Consider the following 25590-nt stretch of genomic DNA (forward strand, 5'->3'; position numbering starts at 1 on the left):
ACATGTACAGAGCATCTGATGCAGTGTGGTAACAGCCCCTGATGCAGCATGTACAAAGCCTCTGATGCAGTGTGGTTGCAGCCCATGATACAATTAGGATGCAAGCTATGATACAGTGTGGACGCAGTCCCTGATGCAGTGTGGATGCAGCCTATGACGCAGTGTGGACACAGCCTATGATGCAGTGTGAGTGCAGCCTATGGTGCAGTGTGGATGCAGCCTATGGTGCAGTGTGGATGCAGCCTATTGATGCAGTGTGGATGCAGCCCCTGATGCAGCGGGGTGTGTGGTGTCCCACCACGTGTGTTGCTATTGGTTACACCCTTCGTAAAAGTCTGTACTTATTGTATAAATGTAGTGATGAAGGTAGTGATAAAGTTTAGCCACTAGATGTCGCTATTATAGATGTGTGTATTCAGATGCTGCATGGCTGAAGTATGAAAAGGGTTATTATTTTTGTGCCACATGGATCTGTGAACCTTATCTTCTCTTCTATCACCTCTCTCTTTACTTCTTCTATTGCATTCTTCATCCACTCACAGGTACATAGGTCTTTCGTGTTGGAAAATGTAGAGGAAGGATGCAAGCTAGACAGCTCTCTACAGTGGTCCTCTGTGGGTCCTGGCCCTCTGCCAGGTCCCCTATTGTGTCAGCACACTTGTGTGCCCAACTGGCACTGGCGTCACAAAGTAACATCTTAAGGTCCGGCTGTATCTCAGCCAACCACCACCGGAGTGGCATCACACCTCACCGCCTAGCAAGTGACCGGCCAATCCTCCGACACAACATCACGGGGGGCTCACACCACAGATGCAGCCTATGCTGCAGTCTGGATGCAGCCTATGATGCAGTATAGACAGAGCCCCTGGTGCAGTTTGGACGCAGCCCCTGGTGCAGTGTGGATGCAGCCTATGATGCAGTGTGGACAGAGCCCCTGGTGCAGTGTGGATGCAGCCTATGATGCAGTGTGGACAGAGTCCCTGGTGCAGAGTGGTTACAGCCTATGGTGCAGTGTGGATGCAGCCTTTGATGCAGTGTGGATACAACACCTGATGCAGTGTGGATGCAGCCCCTGATGCAGTGTGGATGCAGCCTATGATGCAGTGTGGATGCAGTCTATGATGCAGTGTGGATGTAGCCTATGGTGCAGTGTGGACAGAGCCCACAATGCAGTGTGGATGCAGCCCCTGATGAAGTGTGGGCGCAGCCCCTGGTGCAGTGTGGATGCAGCTCCTGGTGCAGTGTGGATGCAGTATATGATGCAGACCCATATGCAGTGTGGATGCAGGCTATGATGCAGTGTGGATGCAGCCCCTGATGGATTGTGGATGTAGCTCCTGATGCAGTGTGGATGCCACCCATGGTGCAGTGTGGATGCAGCCCCTGGTGCAGTGTGTATGCAGCCCCTGGTACAGTGTGGATGTAGCATATAATGCTGTGAGGATGCAGCCCCTTATGCAGTGTGGACACAGCCCCTGTGCAGTGTGGACGCAGACCCTGATGCAGTGTGGATGCAGCTCCTGATGCAGTGTTGATGCAGCCTATGATGCAGTCTGGATGCAGCCCATGATGCAGTGTGGATGCAGCCCCTGTGCAGTGTGGATGCAGCCCCTGGTGCAGTGTGGACGCAGCCCCTGATGGAGTGTGGACAGTCTATGATGCAGCCTATGCTGCAGTGTGGATACAGCACCATATGCAGTGTGGATGCAGACTATGATGCAGTGTGGATGCAGCCCCTGATGCAGTGTGGATGCAGCCTATGATACAGTGTGGACGCAACCCCTGATGCAGTGTGGATGCAGCTCCTGATGCAGTGTGGATGACGCCCATGGTGCAGTGTGGTTGCAGCCCCTGGTGCAGTGTGGATGCAGCCCATTGTGAAGTGTGGATGTAGCCCCTGGTACAGTGTGGATGCAGCCTATGATGCGGTGAGGATGCAGCCCCTGATGCAGTGTGGATGCAGTATACAGTGTGGACAGAGCCTAAGCCTGCTGTGTTCGGCTAGGTTCACACTGCGTTTTCAGCATCCGTTTAACGCATCCGTTTTTTGCAAAAAAAACGCATGAAAAACGGATTGCAAAAAACGGATTCATTTGTGTGCATCCGTTTTTCCATTGACTTCCATTATAAAAAAAAACAGATCCGTTTTTTTTTGGCGGACCAAAAAACGTTGCTGACCCTATTTTTCTGGACGTTAAAAAAAAACGGATCCGTTAAACGGATGCTGAAAACGCAGTGTGAACCTAGCCTTCTATAGTTGTACATCACTGTTCTGTATGTCATATACTCAGGGCCTTATTTACCACTAGGCACCCGTGGTCCGGTGCCTAGGGCAGCACCTTGCAGGGGGGCAGCACCAGGGAGCAGGGGGACGGAAAAAACTATTTTTTTTTTTGTTTTTATTTTTTTAGTTTCCCTCCTCCCGTTCAGACTTGCCAGTAAATCTGGTGTCTTTTCCAGGGGGGTGGGGGGTATGGTGGTATTGGTCAGGTCTGGTATCGCCAATAGGTGCGTGAAGATGGGGCATCTTCAGGTTTAGTGCCTAGGGCAGCAGCAGCTGGTAATACAGCCCTGCATATACTGTATATACTGTATGACAGGGAACATGGATGCCTAGCGGCTTCTAACCTATCAATGAATCAATTATTGTGGTGAGAAGGAAGTGACAGGCAGGCATCCTAGTGACAGCTGACGGACAGCACTGACAGCAGGAAGGCAGCCGAGCCTGTAGTAGTGACAGCTGGGCTGGGAGCAGGCACACGGCTCAGACACAAGGAGACGCTGAGGTAGAAAGTGCTGACCGGCAGGAGCCGCATGTGAGCAGGATGCAGCCGGCGCACATGACTCCCCCGGGCGGCAGCACACCGGAGCGCGGAGCCGTCAGCTGGGACAGGACGGGGCGATGCTGCTTTGTCTGCGCTTCCTCTGCTCCTGCCGGCTACTAATTACTCTGCCGTGGGAGAACTGCCACAAGCTGATTGGCTACATCCTGGAAGAGGGCGGACCTACGTTTTTCCGAGTTGTTGATTGGTTAGAGGTGGAGCGTAGCACAATCTCCCCATCCCTGTGCTGCACCGGCTTCTGCGCTCATCCTCGCCCGGTGTCCTTTGCATGTGGCTGAAGGGTGGCAGCGGCACTGAGAATGCTGGGGATCATCAACCTGCAGGGACTCACCCGGGAGCTGTCACTCTACCTGGAGAGCCAAGTGCGGGTGGGGCTGTTCGGCTCCGGGGTGGGCTTGTCCTTGGTGCTGGGCTTCGGTGCAGCCTATGCCTGTTACTACCTTACTGTCATCGCCAAGGTAAGAGGCGGCATGTGCCCCGACCTCCTGGCGTCACCTGTGTGATTCCTGCAGACATTGTGTGACCGTCCCTTCTTGTCCGCAGAAACCTCAGCTGGTGACCGGGGGAGAAGCCTTCTGTGGCTTCCTGCAGCAGCACTGCCCGGCGGTGGCGGAAACTTACTACCCTACGGTGTGGTGCTGGGAGGGCAGAGCCCAGACCCTGCTGCGACCATTCGTCACTGTCAAGCCGCTAGTGCATTACAGCAAGTGAGTATAGCTCCTCTAGTGTACAAGTGGGGTACACCAGCCCCCCCCCCCCAGCACTATACACCAGCCCCCCCAGCACTATACACCAGCCCCCCCCCCCAGCACTATACACCAGCCACCCCCCCCAGCACTATACACCAGCCCCCCCCCCCAGCACTATACACCAGCCCCCCCCCCCCAGCACTATACACCAGCCCCCCCCCAGCACTATACACCAGAGCCCCCCCAGGACTACACACCAGCCCCCCCCCAGCACTATACACCACCCCCCCCCCCAGCACTATACACCAGCCCCCCCAGCACTATACACCAGCCCCCCCCAGCACTATACACCAGCCCCCCCCCCAGCACTATACACCACCCCCCCCCCAGCACTATACACCAGCCCCCCCCCAGCACTATACACCAGCCCCCCCAGCACTATACACCAGCCCCCCCCCCAGCACTATACACCAGCCCCCCCCCCAGCACTATACACCAGCCCCCCCCCCCAGCACTATACACCAGCCCCCCCCCCAGCACTATACACCAGCCCCCCCAGCACTATACACCAGCCCCCCCCCCCAGCACTATACACCAGCCCCCCCCAGCACTATACACCAGCCCCCCCAGCACTATACACCAGCCCCCCCAGCACTATACACCAGCCCCCCCCAGCACTATACACCAGCCCCCCCCCAGCACTATACACCAGCCCCCCCAGCTCTATACACCAGCCCCCCCCCAGCACTATACACCAGCCCCCCCCCAGCACTATACACCAGCCCCCCCAGCACTATACACCAGCCCCCCCCCAACACTATACACCAGCCCCCCCAGCACTATACACCCGCCCCCCCCCCCCCCAGCACTATACACCAGAGCCCCCCCAGACTACACACCAGCCCCCCCAGCACTATACACCAGCCCCCCCCCCCCAGCACTATACACCAGCCCCCCCCCAGCACTATACCCCCCCCCCCCCCCCCCCCCAGCACTATACACCAGCCCCCCCAGCACTATACACCAGCCCCCCCCCAGCACTATACACCAGACCCTCCAGCACTATACACCAGCCCCCCCCCCAGCACTGTACACCAGCCCCCCCCCCAGCACTATACACCAGCCCCCCCCAGCACTACTCACCAGCTGCCCCCCAGCACTACACATCACTGCACAGCTGTACACCCAGCACTACACACCAGCTGCCCCCAGCACTACACATCACTGCACAGCTGTACACCCAGCACTACACACCAGCTGCCCCCAGCACTACACATCACTGCACAGCTGTACACCCAGCACTACACACCAGCTGACCCCAGCACTACACATCACTGCACAGCTGTACACCCAGCACTACACATCACTGCACAGCTGTACACCCAGCACTACACACCAGCTGCCCCCAGCACTACACATCACTGCACAGCTGTACACACAGCACTACACACCAGCTGACCCCAGCACTACACATCACTGCACAGCTGTACACCCAGCACTACACATCACTGCACAGCTGTACACCCAGCACTACACACCAGCTGCCCCCAGCACTACACATCACTGCACAGCTGTACACCCAGCACTACACATCACTGCACAGCTGTACACCCAGCACTACACACCAGCTGCCCCCAGCACTACACATCACTGCACAGCTGTACACCCAGCACTACACACCAGCTGCCCCCAGCACTACACATCACTGCACAGCTGTACACACAGCACTACACACCAGCCGCCCCAGTACTACACACCAGCCCCCCCAGCACTACACACCAGCCCCCCCAGCACTACACATCACTGCACAGCTGTACACCCAGCACTATACACCAGCCCCCCCCAACCCCCAGCACTACACATCACTGCACGGCTGTACACCCAGCACTACACACCAGCCACCCCCCAGCACTACACATCAGCCGCCCCACCCCCCCAGCGCTACACACCAGCCCCCCCAGCACTACACATCACTGCACAGCTGTACACCCAGCACTACACACCAGCTGCCCCCCAGTACTACACACCAGCCCCCCCACCCCCCCAGCACTACACACCAGCCCCCCCAGCACTACACATCACTGCACAGCTGTACACCCAGCACTATACACCAGCCCCCCCCAGCACTACACATCACTGCACAGCTGTACACACAGCACTACACACCAGCCGCCCCCCAGTACTACACACCAGCCCCCCCACCCCCCCAGCACTACACACCAGCCCCCCCAGTACTACACCCCAGCCCCCCCAGCACTACACACCAGCCCCCCCAGCACTACACATCACTGCACAGCTGTACACTCAGCACTATACACCAGCCCCCCCCAACCCCCAGCACTACACATCACTGCACGGCTGTACACCCAGCACTACACACCAGCCACCCCCCAGCACTACACACCAGCTGACCCCAGCACTACACATCACTGCACAGCGGTACACCCAGCACTACACACCAGCCACCCCCCAGCACTACACACCAGCCCCCCCAGCACTACACATCACTGCACAGCTGTACACCCAGCACTACACACCAGCCACCCCCCAGCACTACACACCAGCCCCCCCAGCACTACACATCACTGCACAGCTGTACACCCAGCACTACACACCAGCCACCCCCCAGTACTACACATCACTGCACAGCTGTACACCCAGCACTACACATCACTGTATACCCAGCACTACACATCACTGCACAACTGTACACCCAGCACTACACACCAGCCGCCCCCCAGCACTACACACCAGCCGCCCCCCAGCACTACACACCAGCCCCCCCAGGACTACACACCAGTATCAGTGCACTACACAACCGCCCCCCCCCCCCAGCACTACACATTAGCCGCCCCCAGCACTACACACCAGTATTAGTGCACTACACACCAGCCCCCCCAGCACTACACACCAGCCGCCCCCCAGCACTACACACCAGCCGCCCCCCAGCACTACACACCAGCCCCCCCAGGACTACACACCAGTATCAGTGCACTACACAACAGCCCCCCCCCAGCACTACACATTAGCCGCCCCCAGCACTACACACCAGTATTAGTGCACTACACACCAGCCCCCCCAGCACTACACACCAGCCCCCACCAGCACTACACATCACTGTACAGCTATACACCCAGCACTACACATCACAGCTGTACACCCAGCACTACACATCACTGCTATACACCCAGCACTACACATCACTGCTATACACACAGCACTACACATCACAGCTGTACACCCAGCACTACACATCACTGCTATACACCCAGCACTACACATCACTCCTATACACCCAGCACTACACATCACTGCTATACACACAGCACTACACATCACTGCTATACACCCAGCACTACACATCACTGCTATACACACAGCACTACACATCACTGCTATACACACAGCACTACACATCACTGCTATACACACAGCACTACACATCACTGCTATACACACAGCACTACACAACAATGCTATACACACAGCACATCAGCATCAGCACACAGCTATATATCCAGCACTACACATCACTGCTATACACACAGCACATCAGCATCAGCACACAGCTATATATCCAGCACTACACATCACTGCTATACACCCAGCACTACACATCACTGCTATACACACAGCACTACACATCACTGCTATACACACAGCACTACACATCACTCCTATACACCCAGCACTACACATCACTGCTATACACACAGCACTACACATCACTGCTATACACACAGCACTACACATCACTGCTATACACACAGCACTACACATCACTGCTATACACACAGCACTACACATCACTCCTATACACCCAGCACTACACATCACTGCTATACACCCAGCACTACACATCACTCCTATACACACTGCACTACACATCACTGCTATACACCCAGCACTACACATCACTGCTATACACACAGCACTACACAACAATGCTATACACACAGCACATCAGCATCAGCACACAGCTATATATCCAGCACTACACATCACTGCTATACACACAGCACATCAGCATCAGTGCACAGCTATATATCCAGCACTACACATCACTGCTATACACACAGCACATCAGCATCAGCACACAGCTATATATCCAGCACTACACATCACTGCTATACACACAGCACATCAGCACACAGCTATATATCCAGCACTACACATCACTGCTATACACACAGCACATCAGCACACAGCTATATATCCAGCACTACACATCACTGCTATACACACAGCACATCAGCATCAGCACACAGCTATATATCCAGCACTACACATCACTGCTATACACACAGCACATCAGCATCAGTGCACAGCTATATATCCAGCACTACACATCACTGCTATACACACAACACATCAGCATTAGTGCACAGCTATATATCCAGCACTACACATCACTGCTATACACACAGCACATCAGCATCAGCGCACAGCTATATATCCAGCAATACACATCACTGCTATACACACAGCACATCAGCACACAGCTATATATCCAGCACTACACATCACTGCTATACACACAGCACATCAGCATCAGCACACAGCTATATATCCAGCACTACACATCACTGCTATACACACAGCACATCAGCATCAGCACACAGCTATATATCCAGCACTACACATCACTGCTATACACACAGCACATCAGCACACAGCTATATATCCAGCACTACACATCACTGCTATACACACAGCACATCAGCATCAGCACACAGCTATATATCCAGCACTACACATCACTGCTATACACACAGCACATCAGCATCAGCACACAGCTATATATCCAGCACTACACATCACTGCTATACACACAGCACATCAGCATCAGCACACAGCTATATATCCAGCACTACACATCACTGCTATACACACAGCACATCAGCATCAGCACACAGCTATATATCCAGCACTACACATCACTGCTATACACACAGCACATCAAGCACACAGCTATATATCCAGCACTACTCATCACTGCTATACACACAGCACATCAGCACACAGCTATATATCCAGCACTACACATCACTGCTATACACACAGCACATCAGCATCAGCACACAGCTATATATCCAGCACTACACATCACTGCTATACACACAGCACATCAGCATCAGCACACAGCTATATATCCAGCAATACACATCACTGCTATACACACAGCACATCAGCATCAGCACACAGCTATATATCCAGCACTACACATCACTGCTATACACACAGCACATCAGCACACAGCTATATATCCAGCACTACACATCACTGCTATACACACAGCACATCAGCACACAGCTATATATCCAGCACTACACATCACTGCACAGTTGTCCATTTTCTTACATCGACCGGGCAGAACATGGCACAAACATGCCAGTACTACACCATCCACTGTTACATAGTGCTGACATGTAGAGAGAACATGCCACTGTGGTGTTATCAGCATTTTTAGAATGTTGGATGGGATTTTTAGGGACTGTTTGGGACAGCGTATCCCCCTTTGTTAATGATAAGAATATTAGCAGCCACCTTGGAGTTCTGTCATCATATAAAGCATGAGGCTGTGGGGACACTGCAGGTATACCAAAAACTTACTAGGTTTTGAAAGCAGAACCTGAAACAGCAGTTAAGAAGAACAGAACAGCAATAGAAGTGACATGTCATTTCTTCTGCATGGAGTCACTTTAAGGTCCCATTGAAATAAATTATAGCTTTAAAGGGGTAGTGCGGCGCTAAACATTTATTCACAAAATAACACACATTACAAAGTTATACAACTTTGTAATGTGTGTTATGTAAGTGAATGGCCCCCGTCCCCATGTTCCCCCCCATCCCGAAAGTGTGGTGCATTATACTCACCGCATTACTGTCGACCCCTGGCTGCGATCTTGGGTCAATGACGACATTTTCGGGAGGCCGGCCGAACCACTCCAGCGGCTGATGACGCGGCAGAGGGGGGCCGGCATGAGGGATGGCTGGAGTGGTTCTGCCGGCCTCCCGAAGATGTCGTCATTGTCCCAAGATGGCGGCCGGGAGTCGACACGAATGCGGTAAGTATAATGCACCAACACTTCTGGGCTGGGTGGGGGGGACATGGGGAAGGGGGTGATTCACTTACATAACACACATTACAAAGTTGTATAACTTTGTAATGTGTGTTATTTTGTGAATAAATGTTTAGCGCCGCACTACCGCTTTAAATGAGTGTTCCAGCCTTTAACATTTATCCCATATTCACAGGATAGGGGATGAGTCAGATTGTAGGGGATCCAACCTGTGGGACATCTCCCTTTCCCCCCATGTTCTTGGCAACAGGGACCCAAGTTTTTCGTTGTAATAGAGGGGCAGATTACCCGTGCACTGCTGCCCTAGTCACTGTCTATAAAATACAGCGCTCAGTTATCTCCGCTGCTCCATTACAAGAGGTAGACCTGGGTTCCCGTTCTCAAGATCAATGCTGATATAAATATGGAATTTATAACACCGCTTTAGTCAGTGTGAACATGCAGTTATAGTATACACCTCATATGTGACCGTGCAGTTATAGTATACATCTCATATGTGACCATGCAGTTATAGTATACACCTCATATGTGACCGTGCAGTTATAGTATACACCTCATATGTGACCATGCAGTTATAGTATACACCTCATGTCACCATGCAGTTATAGTATACACCTCATATGTCACCATGCAGTTATAGTATACTCCTCATATGTCACCATGCAGTTATAGTATACACCTCATATGTGACCATGCAGTTATAGTATACACCTCATGTGTGACCGTGCAGTTATAGTATACACCTCATATGTGACCGTGCAGTTATAGTATACACCTCATATGTCACCATGCAGTTATAGTATACTCCTCATATGTCACCATGCAGTTATAGTTTACACCTCATATGTGACCGTGCAGTTATAGTATACACCTCATATGTGACCGTGCAGTTATAGTATACACCTCATATGTCACCATGCAGTTATAGTATACACCTCATATGTCACCATGCAGTTATAGTATACACCTCATATGTGACCGTGCAGTTATAGTATACACCTCATATGTCACCATGCAGTTATAGTATACACCTCATATGTCACCATGCAGTTATAGTATACACCTCATATGTCACCGTGCAGTTATAGTATACACCTCATATGTGATCATGCAGTTATAGCATACGTATACACCTCGGCTGGTGCTATGTTTTTGAAGTAATGTGAATCATTATATTCGGCAGTAACTGGAATATAGAGAACTCTGTTAATATGGATTAATTCAAAAAAGATGATGCAGAATTCTATCCTTTTTACTCATGACAGAGAGATAATAGCAGAAATCTATTAACATATGAGCATGAAAAGGCAAACTATCCAAGTTTTATCTCTATAATGCAAATGTTCAAAGTGATTTCCATTGGTTATACAGCAGATGTCTATATACTAGTCCGGGTATATACAGGTATGTGCCAGTATATCCTTGAGTATGGACACCACTGTGATGCATTTATTGTCTCAGGCTATTCAGATCCTGGGGTTGGGGGGCAGATACTTTGATGTAGGGTCCTTGATGTAGCCCCTCGCAGAACCCGGAGACAAGCGCAACATTGATGATAAATTGATGTTCCCGGTTTTTCAAAATTCTAACATGGTGATTGATCTTCCTATTATAGTGAGAGGTAGTCTCATGGCTGAACACCAAGTCAGTGCACAAGTTCCAGTGTTTTGATTGGTTGTTGGTATAAACTCCTGAAGAAGTTATAATCTGTATTGTTACAACGTACGCTATATCATGTTTTAAAGTCTTTGGCCAGCCAGGGCTTTTCCCATCAAATAGACACCCTCGACTTTGAATTGCTGCAACATGATATGCAGTTTCTATGTGGAACACATTTACTTTGACAACAGACCCCGTTCCTGCAAATTCCAACACACAAGAGGCTTTTTTCTTGCTTTGATGTAACCGTCTTAGGTCACACAGTGTAAGCGCATTTTAACTAGGGTTCTGTACGGTCGTATACATTTAATCACCCTGCTATACACAACAGCATGTAACGCGCCCCTCCTGTAAGAGAAAAGGAACGCTACACGTCACTTCCTACTAAAGTGATCTGTCACAAACTGCTTCTGCAGGAAGAGGTAGCTTGTGTTTATAAAGCATTGCTTCTTACTTACAGACTGGTCATTGGTGTGTAATATAGATGTCAAGGAAGAAGAGATTGGAACCGTTCCATATTTGGGTGTAATAAGGGACATAAACATTCTAATACCAAAACATGTAAGGGGTAAATGCATTGCATGGTTCTAAATCTCAAAGGTGGAAATGGCACAGTTTCCTGCATTAGGTTAAAAGAGAAGACCCAGAACCAGGGGTATAGAATTGTCAATTGAGGTGTCTGAGGTAAGTAATATTGGGGCACAGGAGAAAATACAGAGTACCACTTATACTGGTACACTCATATAGTGAGTTTCCAATCAATGAAGAACAAAGACCACTATAAATTTCTCAGCAGTAGTTCATATAACTATAGTAAGACTTATCCATAAGTAATCCATCTATATCATAAAAATCAAAGTCTGTCTGTCTGTCTGTCCTTCTGTCTGTCTGTCTGTCCTCTATAGACTTCCAAATGCCTAAACCGTTTGACCCCAAATTTGGCACACAAATACATTGGGTGCCCGGGAAGGTTATTGCGAAGGTCCCGTCCCCGCCAGATGTACAGGAGGGGAGGGGGAGGGGAAAGAAAGGCGCCCCATAGAGATGAATGGGAAAATCTCCTCACTGCAAACACAGGTGATATAATTAGCTGCAGCAGACACGGCAGTTGGAGCCTTAGCAACCAATAGGATTACTGCTTTCATTTTCACAGGGAGCAATGGTTGCTAGGGAAGCTGCCTCACAACATCCACAGTAATAACTGGTAGACCCCCTACTCCATCTATACAGTACATATATATACAGGACCCCCTACTCCAACTATACAGTACAGGTATACAGGACCCCCTACTCCATCTATATAGTACATGTATACAGGGCCCCCTACTCCATCTATACAGTACATGTATATACAGGACCCCCTACTCCATCTATACAGTACATGTATACAGGACCCCCTACTCCATCTATACAGTACATGTATATACAGGGCCCCCTACTCCATCTATACAGTACATGTATATACAGGACCCCCTACTCCATCTATACAGTACATGTATATACAGGACCTCCTACTCCATCTATACAGTACATGTATATACAGGGCCCCCTACTCCATCCATACAGTACATGTATATACAGGGCACAACAGGTATACCAAACTGTGACTGGGTAACACTGCTACACCAGACCTGACCAATACCGCCATACTGTGCTGGATAACACCTCCATACCAGACCTGACCAATACCGCCATACTGTGACTGAATAACACTGTCATACCAGACCTGACCAATACCGCCATACTGTGACTGGATAACACTGCCAGACCTGACCAATACCGCCATACTGTGACTGGATAACACCTCCATACCAGACCTGACCAATACCGCCATACTGTGACTGGATAACACCTCCATACCAGACCTGACCAATACCGCCATACTGTGACTGGGTAACACCGCCACACCAGACCTGACCAATACCGCCATACTGTGACTGGATTACACTGCCACACCAGACCTGACCAATACCGGCAAACTGTGACTGGGTAACACCGCCACACCAGTCCTGACCAATACCACCATACTGTGACTGGATAACACCATCATATCAGACCTGACCAATACTGCCATACTGTGACTGGATAACACCTCCATACCAGACCTGACTAATACCGGCAAACTGTGACTGGGTAACACCGCCACACCAGTCCTGACCAATACCACCATACTGTGACTGGATAACACCATCATATCAGACCTGACCAATACTGCCATACTGTGACTGGATAACACCGCTATACCAGACCTGACCAATACCACCATACCGTGACTGGATAACACCATCATATCAGACCTGACCAATACCGCCATACTGTGACTGGATAACACCCCCATACCAGACATGACCAATACCGACACACTGTGACTGAATAACACTGCCATACGGGTAAATACAACCCTGCAGGTATACAGGACACTACAGGTATACAGGACCCCAAAACCTTACACTACAAGTGCACGGGACCTCCACAAAACTATATACTACAGGTATACAGGACCCCAAAACTATATACTACAGGTATACAGGACCTCCACCAACTATATACTTCAGGTATACAGGACCTCCACCAACTATATACTACAGGTATACAGGACCCCAAACTATACACTACAGGTATACAGGACCCCAAAACTATACACTACAGGTATACAGGAACTCCACCAACTATATACTACAGGTATATAGGACCCCAAACTATACACTACAGGTATACAGGACCTCAAAACCATACACTACAGGTATACAGGACCTTCACCAACTCTATACTACAAGTATACAGGACCCCAAATATACTACAGGTATACAGGAACTCCACCAGCTATATACTACTGGTATATAGGACCCCAAACTATACACTACAGATATACAGGACCTCCACCAACTCTATACTATAGTTATACAGGACCCTCAAACTATTTACTACAGGTATACAGGACCCCCGAACTATATACTACAGGTATACAAGACCTCCACCAATTATACACTACAGGTATCCAGGACCCTCAAACTATAAACTACAGGTATACAAGACCTCCACCAACTATACATTACAGGTATACAGCACCAACTATATACTACAGGTATACAGGACCCCCGAACTATACAGTACAGGTATACAGGACCTTCACCAACTGTACACTGCAGGTATACAGGACCTCCCTCAACTATACACTATAGGTATACAGCCCCCCCAACTATGCACTACAGATATGCGAGACCCCTAAAAACTATACATTGTGGGTATACAGAACCCCTCCAACTATGCACTACAGGTATACACTAATTCCACTGATTAACTCAGATGAAACAATACCTTTAGCTTGGCCTCCTGGGCACCTTAGAACAAATCTAATTAACACACTGACACTTTATACCCGGGCAGCGCCGGGTACATTTTCTAGTAATGTATATAAAATCATGGGTGGAACATGTAACTCCCTGCCTCTAGCTTATCTATGGGAGTACTGCACCATCTTGTTCTTAAACCTGTGGGCTTATCAAAAGGGAACTATCAGCAGGTTAGAGGAATATAACCTGCTGATAGTCCCCTATTGCGCATGGGGCGCCAAGGAGGAAGATATGTCTCTTACCTTCCTCTTTGGCGCCGTTCCCGTGCTGTTCTTATATAAAAACAGAAAAAAAAGCACTTTGGGAGCGGTAACATTCCTATGGTGGGAACAGGGCTCTAGGAAATAAATCAGTCACAATTGGTGAGTGGTGAAGCTTCACCGCTCACTGCAGAAAAACGCCCAAGAGATTAACAACACAATTCTGTCGGGATCACTACACCCTCCGGAGGATCCAAGTCACCGGTCCAGCATGGAAAGGCATAAAAAACGAAAAAATTGGGGAGCGATCTATTCTCTAGCAACCAATGCCTGTCCTTGATATTATTAAAGCAAACGGGGTATTCACGTCTCCAGTGTAATCCTTGGTCCAGAGCACTGTTAGGATCACTGCCATCCCGCCAGAGTGCTGATCCGTCCCGTCAGCTCAATTGATTATTATTAGAAGGATTGGTCTGGCCCGTGCTCTGGGGGCAGGGCAGTGCTCCTAACGGTGCTCCGGATGAAGGATTACACTGCTAACAACACAGGAATGGTGCAGAAGAGGAATGTAAGAGACATACCTTCCTCTAACCTGCTGATAGTTCCCCTTTAACAAGCCCACAGGTTTAAAAATAAGATGGTGCAGTACTCCCATAGATAATCTAGAGGCAGGGAGTCACATCCCCCACCCATCATGTTATGTATATTAGGGCACATTCACAAGGTCAGAGACTTATATCATTGAGGACTGAATTCTTCAGTGCATGCTGGAGCCTACTGTCTTTTACTTATAGGTAAGTCTTACTATAGTTATATGAACTACTGCTGAGAGATTCACTTGTAGTGGTCTTCTTTCTTCATTGTCTTCAGTGGTAGTGATGGCAATGTGATATGCATGCCACTATTTGTAGTATGCACTTTCATATATTGTAAAGATATAGGGGGAGATTTATCAAACATGGTGTAAAGTGAAACTGGCTCAGTTGCCCCTAGCAACCAATCAGATTCCACTTTTCATTTCTCACAGACTCTTTGGAAAATGAAAGGTGGAATCTGATTGGTTGCTAGGGGCAACTGAGCCAGTTTCACTTTACACTGTGTTTAATAAATCTCCCCCATAGAGCTCTTCCCCATAATGGGGAATCTCAGTGATCACCATATACCTACCCAGGACACGATTACTTCTCCAGTTTAGACTGTATTACTCTCTAGTCATGTAACATTAATTGCATTGTAAATACATTATAGGTTCATGTGTCACAAAGATCATAAACTAATCATAGATTACTAATGTCTCCATTAACACGAAGACTGTCATACCAGATACTCCTCCATTATCTCACTTAAATAGCTAGCATATCCAGTATACGTGACACTGATCAGAATTGTATATCTGGGAACACTATCACCCAGAATAATCACAGCAATTTAGCTTTACACTACCAATATAGTTATAACTATTATCAGCTGTATCTGCCCTCGCGCATAGACTTCTGCCATCAGGGACACTGCCATTCAGGATGCCAGTGTGCACATAACATTGTCAGCTAACTTTTATCAAATGTTTCAAGGTCCAATCAGGAGTCTTTGGGATCTGTGTTTTAAGATAGGGGTGGATAGTAGTGTGATGGGGTCTGAGGTTTGCAATACATTTAATAAAGTCAGTATTAGACATAGGGTAGAGGTTTTGGGAAAACCTCCAGCTTCCCTGTAATGGCATACAATGGGACTTAACTGGTCAAGTATGCAACCATATATCATAGAGTTGTACACATTTGCACATATAGACGCACAACTAGAATGTGCCTTATTGTTTTATCTATGGCTATCGTAATTAAATAATGCTTAATAGAACATTAGAGAGTAGAGAAATAGGAACAACTCAGTAACTATAGAGAGCTTAGTCTGTAATCCGAGTACAATGCTTTAGGTGATTTGCATCTTTTAGTTTCCTTCAGTTTTCCAGTAATATTTTGCATGTACGGATAAAATGTTACTAGTCAATCTAGTCAGCTCTGGCGTACCACATTAAAAACATATCTAGGAAGTACTATGGGAGCCTTGACTGCATTAGGACTGCACACTGAGATGCCCTTATTAGAAGAAACTATGGGGTCATGTATTGTGTTCTCCCGTCACTTGTATGAATTGTAACATTATTTCAAATTTATGCTTTAAAGGGGAACTATCAGTGGGTTTAACGAATCTAACCTGCTGATAGCCCCCTATAGCGCTTGGGATGCTGAGGAGGAAGGTATGTCTAACAGCGGTCCCATGCTGTTAGTCGGCGTAATCTTAAGTCGGGAGCACTGCCCCACCCCCACAGCGTCATCCGGCCAGCCGGCCTGCTTGCTTCATTGGTATTCTGTCACATGACAGAATATAGCTCACTCTTAAGTATCATCCCACATGTTTGGAACATACATAACAGGTCTAGCCAGCTATTTAGGTGCAGATTTTTTACAATTTAGGGAAATTAAAATTTAGGGCAATCTGTCCGTCCTCCTTTTAGCAACAAAATTTGAAATTGTTAGTCACATCTGTAGGGGAATACTAAGCCCTGTACTGAACTCAGCCCCCTGTCTCTGCCTACTTGGAACATCTGCCCTAGGTGTCAGCCCCGCCACTCTAGTTAGGTGCAGGGCCTGTCAGGGGTAAATAATGGTCGGAAATCCATGTTAAAAACCAGCGAGGTACAGATCAGCCACAAAACGTAACCCAAGAAAAATCCACTAACAAACCAGGGGTCCAAACCAAGAGAGCAAAACCAGAGACAAAATCGAAAGCAAGACAATACCAGTAACAGCTGAGGTCAAACTCCGTATCAGGGATATAGTCAGGAAAACAAGCCAAAGTCAGGAATGCCATCCGTACTCAGGAAACGTTAGTGATGGGGGGCACAAATGATCACCGTGTCTGCTGTGAGAAAACGCCTGCTTAAATTTCCCTCTAGCTGTGATTCAAGCATTGGTCGCTTTGTTGGCACAGTGCTCCAGCGCCCCTCATAGTCTCTTGGGCCATGTGACCATCTAGCCCAGGGGCCTTAAACTCAGGCCCTCCAGCTGTTTCAGAACTAAAATTCCCATCATGCCTGGATAGCCAAAGCTTTAGCTTTGGCTATCCAGGCATGATGGGAATTGTAGTTTTGTAACAGCTGGAGGGCCTGAGTTTGACACATCTGATGTAACCTGACCAGCCTAACATGCCCCCAGGCTATGCTTGGTTGCCTGGCTGCAGTTTGTGATGGCTGGACATCCATGGCAGCAGACTCCCTTGCTATGCGGAGTTGTCCTAAAGTTAAAAGGATTTCGGGAATAAACTTTTTCTCTATAACCCGTACGTTTTTACATGTAAAATATGGGACCCTTCAGAAAGAACTGTAAGCTTGAGAATGTGCTACAGACTTGCATTTTCACAGATTGCCCACTGTGTCTTTAGGATTTAGGGCTCAGCCACACTAGCTTTTTTCTTTGTTTCTAACGGATCCGTCTATATTAATTAAACGGATGAGCATAAACTGATGAGCAGACTGATGCAAACTGATTGCAAAATGTTCATCTTTTTTAATGGTCCATTTGTATTTTGGCTTTAAAAAACTGACTTTTGTACATCAGTTTGCATCCGTTTGCATCAGTCAGCATCCGTTTTTCTATCCGTTTATTTTTCTTCTTGGGTTTCTTGCTGCTTCTGCGCATGCTCAGTGCAAAAAGGGATGAAAAAAACGGATGTGAACGGAAATACCTTCCGTTTTAGATCCGTCCTCATTGACTACAATGTAAAAAAAAACGGAAGTGCACTTTCCGTTCTTGATCCGTTTTTTTAAGCGGAAAGAAAAATACTGCAAACACTATTTTTTTCTTCCGTTCAAAAAAACGGATCTTGGTGACTCCAAGTTGTGCAGAGGATTCCTGACCCAATGCACCATGCATATCGAACTTCTAAGCAGTCAGTTTGCCACAGAGCGCTCTAAAGTGGCTTTCATCATCAGCCTATTGGAAGGTAGAGCTCTGGCCTGGGCCACACCACTGGGACCGTGATGATCCTGTGGCTGCTAATCTCCGAATTTTCCTGGCCGAGTTTCGCTCTGTCTTTGAGGAACCTGCCCGTGCGTCTTCGGCTGAGACTGCTCTCCTCAACCTATCCCAAGGAACTTCCTCTGTTGGTGAATACGCCATCCAGTTCCGCACCCTGGCGGCAGAATTAGACTGGAATGAGGCCGCTCTAATAGCCACCTTCAAGAGGGGCCTGTCCAGTCGGGTGAGAGACGTGCTTTCCGCACGAGACCTACCTACCTCCCTGAACGAACTCATCCTACTGGCCACCAGGGTCGATACTCGTTTTTTTGAGAGAGAGGAGGAGGTCTGGCATGAACAGCGACTAAGCCTGTCCCGTCGCCATCACCAGCTGGCGCCGGTCTTGCAGAATCCTGACGTTCCGGTGTCCCAGCCGACTCCTGAGATTCCCATGCAGGTGGAACGGGCTCACCTGACGCCTAATGAAAGAATTCGTTGTCTGGAGCTGAATCTCTGCCTCTACTGCGGTGGTTCGGATCACTTTCGGCTGAGATGTCCCCAACGTCCTCAAGCGTCCGGGAAACGCCAGCACCTAGGTCCAGTGGGAGAGGTCCTCCTGAGTGTGAATGCCACCTTTCCAAAGTTGTCTGTGCCAGTCTCCATCCAGACACCCTCAGGACAAACTCACCAGACTACTGCCTTTCTTGATTCTGGGTCAGCAGGCAATTTTATTGCAGCTACATTGGTCCAGAGATGGCGGCTACCCGTGATCCCACTAGCCAGACCCCTGACTATCTCCTCGGTCACGGGCGAGATTCTTACCGACCATGTGCACTACCAGACCGCACCTCTAGTCCTCCAAGTGGGCACTTCACATCTGGAAAAGATCTCCTTCTACGTCCTGCCCCATTCTTCCACCATCCTCCTGGGACTCCCTTGGCTGCAATTACATGCCCCTAAACTGGACTGGAGAACCGGGAAGATTCTCAGTTGGGGTCAGGACTGTTCCAACCAGTGTCTGAGGTCACCTCAGCCCAAGCACTCTATGTTGTCACCCGAGCCCGCCAAGCCTTTGTCCGGCCTACCGACGGAATACCAAGATTTGCCTGATGCCTCCTTCTGCAGGCAAGAAAGAGGGGGAGGCCAAAGGGGGGGGTACTGTCACGGCCGCGGCGACGACCCGTGTTCCGGGCCGCCGCCGCGACCTCCTCCTGCCCCATGCAGCCGCCGGGGTCCTTGTGCAGGGACCCGGCGCTGCTGCTAGTTCGGCCCCTGGGGGCGCCTCACCTCTCCTCCGCTCCTGTCTCCGTCTGTGCCGGCCGGCGCGCGCGTCCCCGCCTCCTAGGGCGCGCGCGCGCGCCGGCTGTCTCAGATTTAAAGGGCCAGTCCGCCCTTAATTGGTTAGTTGCACCAATCACTCCCTATAAATCCCAGCATGCCCTGTCCCTTGTGTTGGAGCCTCTACATGCTTCCCATAGCGTTTGGCCCAGCCCCCTGTTGTTCCTGTTTCCTATCCGCTACCTGGTCCCAAGTCCTTGTTCCTGATTCCTATCCGCTACCTGGTCCCAAGTCCTTGTTCCTGTTTCCTATCCGCTACCTGGTCCCAAGTCCTTGTTCCTGATTCCTATCCGCTACCTGGTCCCTAGTCCTTGTTCCTGGTTCCTGCTCCCCTGTCACTTCATTGCTCCTGTGTTCAGCCTGTCACCTGCGGTTACGCCTACAGACCTCTGCCAGCACCATCTCCTGCCTACTGCTCCTGCCACGCCTCGCCTGCCGTCACTAGCAACCAAGCCAGGGGTAGCGACCTGGGGGTCGCCTGCCGCAGCAAGTCCATCCCGCCTTGCGGCGGGCTCTGGTGAAAACCAGCGGCCCCTTAGACTCCGCTCCCTGGTGAGGTTAGTGCCATCGCTGGTGACGGTCCAGTGGATCCACTACTCCAGGCGTTACAAACGCTGATGTGAACGTAGCCTTACATGGGGTTAGGAAAATAGCATTCACATGCATGCACCTACTATTTGGTCTAGAATGGAAAATTGTAAAATGGAACATTCTAAGGGGGAAAAAAAACCTTTGTCCTGCCCCTTACCAGGCTCTGCTGTGCAGCTTAAAACCCTCTTACTTAGGGGAAGTCTACTGCCATGATTTCCTGAGCTCTCATCTCTATGATCAGTGCAGGTAGGAGCAGGAAGCTGAGCAATGAGTGTGCAGCTTCCTGATAATGAAAGGAAGATAGCATCAGAAATAGATGAAGTCTGTGAATAGGAGAGCAGCCTTTGTAACAGAGGAGGAATGGGGGAAATTTGTGTAAAATAGGAAAATAGGAGTATGAAAAGCAAATTGATCGAGTCAAGGGCACATGGTGGAGCAGACAGCGTAACAAAAGGGTATGTGTGGTCTGAGATAGGGGGGCATATAGAACAGTCTGTAAGAGAGGGGGGCATGAGAAGCAGTCTGAGTAATGGCAATGGGAAGGAGTCTGTGAGAGAGGAGGACCCGCCGTCCTTAAGAAAAATGGGGGCACTTGTAGAAGGCTGTTAGAGGAGATATCCTTTTCAGTTCCAACCTGCCTGCTCCAGTGACAATGCTGAAGCCTGCAGAAATTAGTGAACTACTAGATTCCAAGTATGAAACATATAGCACTACTTCATGGTTCTTGCTTGACGAAGCAGTTATCTAGAAATGCCCTCTCAGACAATCATTTGTCCTCATCTAGCCCACCAGGGATGCAAGCAATAAAAATTTTCTTCCTTAGGGCACCAGGAATACAAACATACCAACCTTAACCTCTTGACTGCCTCAAATGGATAGAGCGCAGAATACATTTACAGTCAAAATTGCCCAGGGTGGCAGTATAATATAAAAAAGCTGTACTCACCTGCTGCCAGTGCCTAATGTCAGTGCTTCTTTTCCATCCCATCATGCAGGAAATGCCCACTCAGCAAATAACTGGCAATTCTGACTCTTCTTCAGCCAATTAAGTGGGTATGTACTGCATATTGGAATGAAAAAGAGGACTCCAGTGGGAGACTCGTGGCAGATGAGCGTAGCTTTTTTGTGATATATTGCCATGCTGGGCACTTAAATATAAAATTTATAATCTGGAATACCCTATTACCCTTTTAAATCTCTAAGGATGCAGACATTCACTTTTCTGCCCTAGACAAGATGTTATAAATAACCCATAAAAGTGTAGCATATTATTTGCCATTATACTGCGCTATTTTATTTTATTTATTTTATATTTTGCTGTATTTTTGGGATCACCCAGATTAAAAAGAACAGTGCTTAGGATCCTAAATTACCAACTGACTAGCTGCAGAGCCTCATAATAATAATAATAATACTTTTAGCTGTGTAGCTCCAACTGATTCTGCAGCACTTTACATAGTTTGCCATTTTTAGTCCCTCTCCCCATTAGGGCTCACAATCTAAATTCACCTATCTGTATGTTTTGGGTGTGGGAGGAAACCAGAGAACCTGGAGGAAATCCACGCAAACACGGAGAGAACATACAAACTCTTTGCATATGTTGCCCTTTAGTGGAAACTCTAAGTGACAGGCATCAGTCCTATCACCATAGTGCTCTGGAGTATGGTCAAGGTACGTCTACCACCAGAGCCCCAGCCCTTATATTACCCTCCGTGCTGGGGCAGCAGATATCTGTAAATCAGTCTGGGGAAGAAACACTAAACTTTTTAATGAAAATGTTCTCCATCCACTTTGATACTAAATTTAATTAACAGGACTCCTTCATTCCAGTCAATGAAAAATGTATAACACTGTGTTCACTTGACTGTTTCTGTACCTCTATAGAGACATATATAGCAGGACTGCATGCAGGTGCTTAGTCACAACTCTATATACCTCCTTTCTATCATGACAGTTGTAAACTGGAACAGTGAGATTTGAATTATTTTCTTCTCAGTGCACAGATTTCTACCCTCGCACAGTCTCCCATTTCAGTTATTCACCAGGGGCGCCTTCAGATACCTTATTGAACAGTTGTCTTCCCCTTTCTGTTTGCTGACCAGCGAAGTCGTTATACAAGTATAGGCGACACATTCAGACTCCGATACATTACACATTCAGACTCCCATACATTTGAAGAGAGTCAGATCCGAATACCTAAGATAATTCCATTAGAATAACCTATATTTATATGCCTTGTTTATCCAAAATAATTGTTTGCAGAACGGCACTGCGGCTCAAGGCTCAGCTAGGGTGCAATTGCTTGACAAAGATCTCATTGAGAAGATTGAAACGTTGCATGTTGGGTGAATAAACTAAACCACTTTTTATTCACTAAAACTGGAGTGCCGCCTTTTCCTATATTTTGCTATATGCCTTGTTTAGGTATATGTACATTACAGAGGAGAAACATGGGATCCCTCTCACCTTATAATATAATATAAAATAAGAGTTTGCCCATAGCATGCCATAATGCTAATACCAGCTGATCCCTGGGGGTTTGTAGTTAGACATGTAGTGATATCCCCCCCTGAGCACTTTAATTTGCACATATACTTATAGCAGTAGTTGTGACTGACCGCATTCTCTGTAAAGTGACTCTACATCCATATCTGGTAATAAATAAGTAATAACCTGGAAGCGGAGTTGTCCCAGTGACATGCTCTCTATGGTTAGACTGCATGCTGCGTGTTAGACTTTCACATGAATCATTTATTAGTTGTGTAAAGCAGCAGAAAAGGACATGTAATAGAAAGAATAAAACCAGCTTTACACATGTGAGAAATTTCTGACATTAATGCTAGATGAAGAAATTCCCCCTGTATATATAACATTGTTTGTGTGGCATGGCACGCGGGTCTGAATATAGCTGAAGGCAGGAAGCTGACAAGGAAGTTATGTTTGGTTCTTACTACTATTTATACTAAGTCATCTAAGTATGTTAGGGTTAAGTATATAGGGTTTTATGTTTTATATATAACAAGGGTCCTAAAGCTGCCACCTCTTTCCTTGTCTCTGGATCTGCTCTGGAATTAAGGGTGCTTTAAAAATAAATAATAATAATAGATATTGTGGGACAACCCTTTTTAAGGGGTACACCAAACTAAAAAAGTTGTTTTTAAATGAACTGTTGTCAGAAAGTTATACAGATTTGTAAATTACTTTTATTTATAAGTCTCAAGTCTTCCAGTACTTATCAGCTGCTTTATGTCCTGTAGGAAGTGGTATATTCCTTAAAGTCTGACACAGTGCTCTCTGCTGCCACTTCTGTCCGTGACAGGAACTGTCCAGAGCAGGAGAGGTTTTCTATGGGGATTTGCTACTGCTCTGGACAGTTCCTGTCATAGACAGAGGTGGCAGCAGAAAGCACTGTGCCAGACTGCAAGGAATACACCACTTCCTGCAGGACATACAGCAGCTTATAAGTACTGGAGTTTGCTGGAGTACCCCTATTATTACCACTAAGTGTATAATATGTCCATCAATGAAAATATTATATTATCCCTGTATCTAGCAATAAGAAAATAAGGTTAGAATGTGTTCACCTAAGGCACAAGGCTATGTTCACACTACGTAAGTTCCATGGAAATCACGGCCTGTACGTAGTGCTGCAGGCTGAAGGGATCCCGGCCAGAGTGTATATACATGGTATACACTCTGGCCGGGTCACGGAACGGCCGGTCTCTTACACAATGTGAACATAGCCTAAACCTGCAATGGATTTGTGTGTGTGAAAATCTACATGGTATTACAGCAAGCAGTCGAGACCTAAACAAATCCACATAGAAACTGACTTTCACAGCTAAATCTGCAAAATACATGAAAATCCACAACAAAGCTGCATTGTTTTTGTTGCAGAAATACTGTTTAAGGCTCCGAACCCCTGAGGATGACGTATGCATAGTGAAACTTGTCAGAGTGTGTGTGTGGTGCGGGCTGTGGTATTAAAGATTTTAATACGGTGTTTGGTGAGAGTGTTCTGCAGCCACATTGATACTCATTGATATATTGTGATACATGACTGTAGAATGCTACTACTGTCTGATAAAATGTTAGTTCCTATTGTCCTATGTAACACTGAATTTTGCTTTGCTTCTAATGAATAGGCACTATTTAATAAAGGTTACATTTTAAAACATTAATCTTGATGGGAAAGGTATATTTTTTTATTTATCAATAGAGTCCTTACAGGATGTGTGGTAGCCCCTCTTCTGCTGATGCATGTAGTTATCATTTCAGCTTCTTAGTGGAAATCTAATTAAAGTGTACTTTTTCAATTGTGTCTTACAGTGAGCTTATTAAAACAGCAGATGGAGGGCAGATTTCACTGGACTGGTTTAGTAATGATGATGATAATACACTTCACCCTGATGCCGGCACAAGGCCTACAATCCTTTTACTGCCTGGCCTCACAGGAACAAGTCGGGAATCCTACATACTTCATATGATTAAGCACAGTGAAGCTCTTGGATACAGGTAATGCTCAATAATGCAGAATGTAAATGCAGACTGTTTTTAACAGCTATTCTTACTTGCAACCGAATAAGTTAGGAGATGACCTAGATGTCTAAGGTCTCTCTATCTGAGGAAACTGAAACTTAGGGCTGTATTACATGACCAGATATTCCCGATAAGTGGGAATTTGTGAGATTCCCCGGTTTCTGCAGCTGCAGCTCTCACTTCTGGTCCCATCTTGGAAGTGACAGGCCACTCAGCCAATCACTAGCCACGGTTCTGTCCATCTTGGCCAGTGATTGGCTGAGCGGCCTGTCATTTCAAAGG

General features: G+C 47.8%; 1 protein-coding gene across 2 annotated transcripts in view; it reads left to right on the forward strand.

Annotated features, from left to right (window-relative positions):
- The first annotated feature begins 3090 nt into the window (after positions 1 to 3090).
- Positions 3091 to 25590, forward strand: part of ABHD3 (abhydrolase domain containing 3, phospholipase) — a 46733-nt gene continuing 24233 nt past the window's right edge. For both annotated transcript variants that reach the window (XR_011361862.1, XM_069960077.1), the window contains exons 1-3: positions 3091 to 3301; positions 3387 to 3550; positions 25099 to 25284. Coding sequence is in view for 1 of the 2 variants with exons in the window: in XM_069960077.1 (XP_069816178.1) it covers positions 3143 to 3301; positions 3387 to 3550; positions 25099 to 25284 (509 nt within the window). In the remaining variant the exon portion in view is untranslated. The remainder of the gene's footprint in view (positions 3302 to 3386; positions 3551 to 25098; positions 25285 to 25590) is intronic.

Source organism: Dendropsophus ebraccatus, chromosome 2 (genome assembly GCF_027789765.1).
Source record: "Dendropsophus ebraccatus isolate aDenEbr1 chromosome 2, aDenEbr1.pat, whole genome shotgun sequence".
In the NCBI taxonomy this organism is placed as follows: Eukaryota; Metazoa; Chordata; class Amphibia; order Anura; family Hylidae; genus Dendropsophus; species Dendropsophus ebraccatus.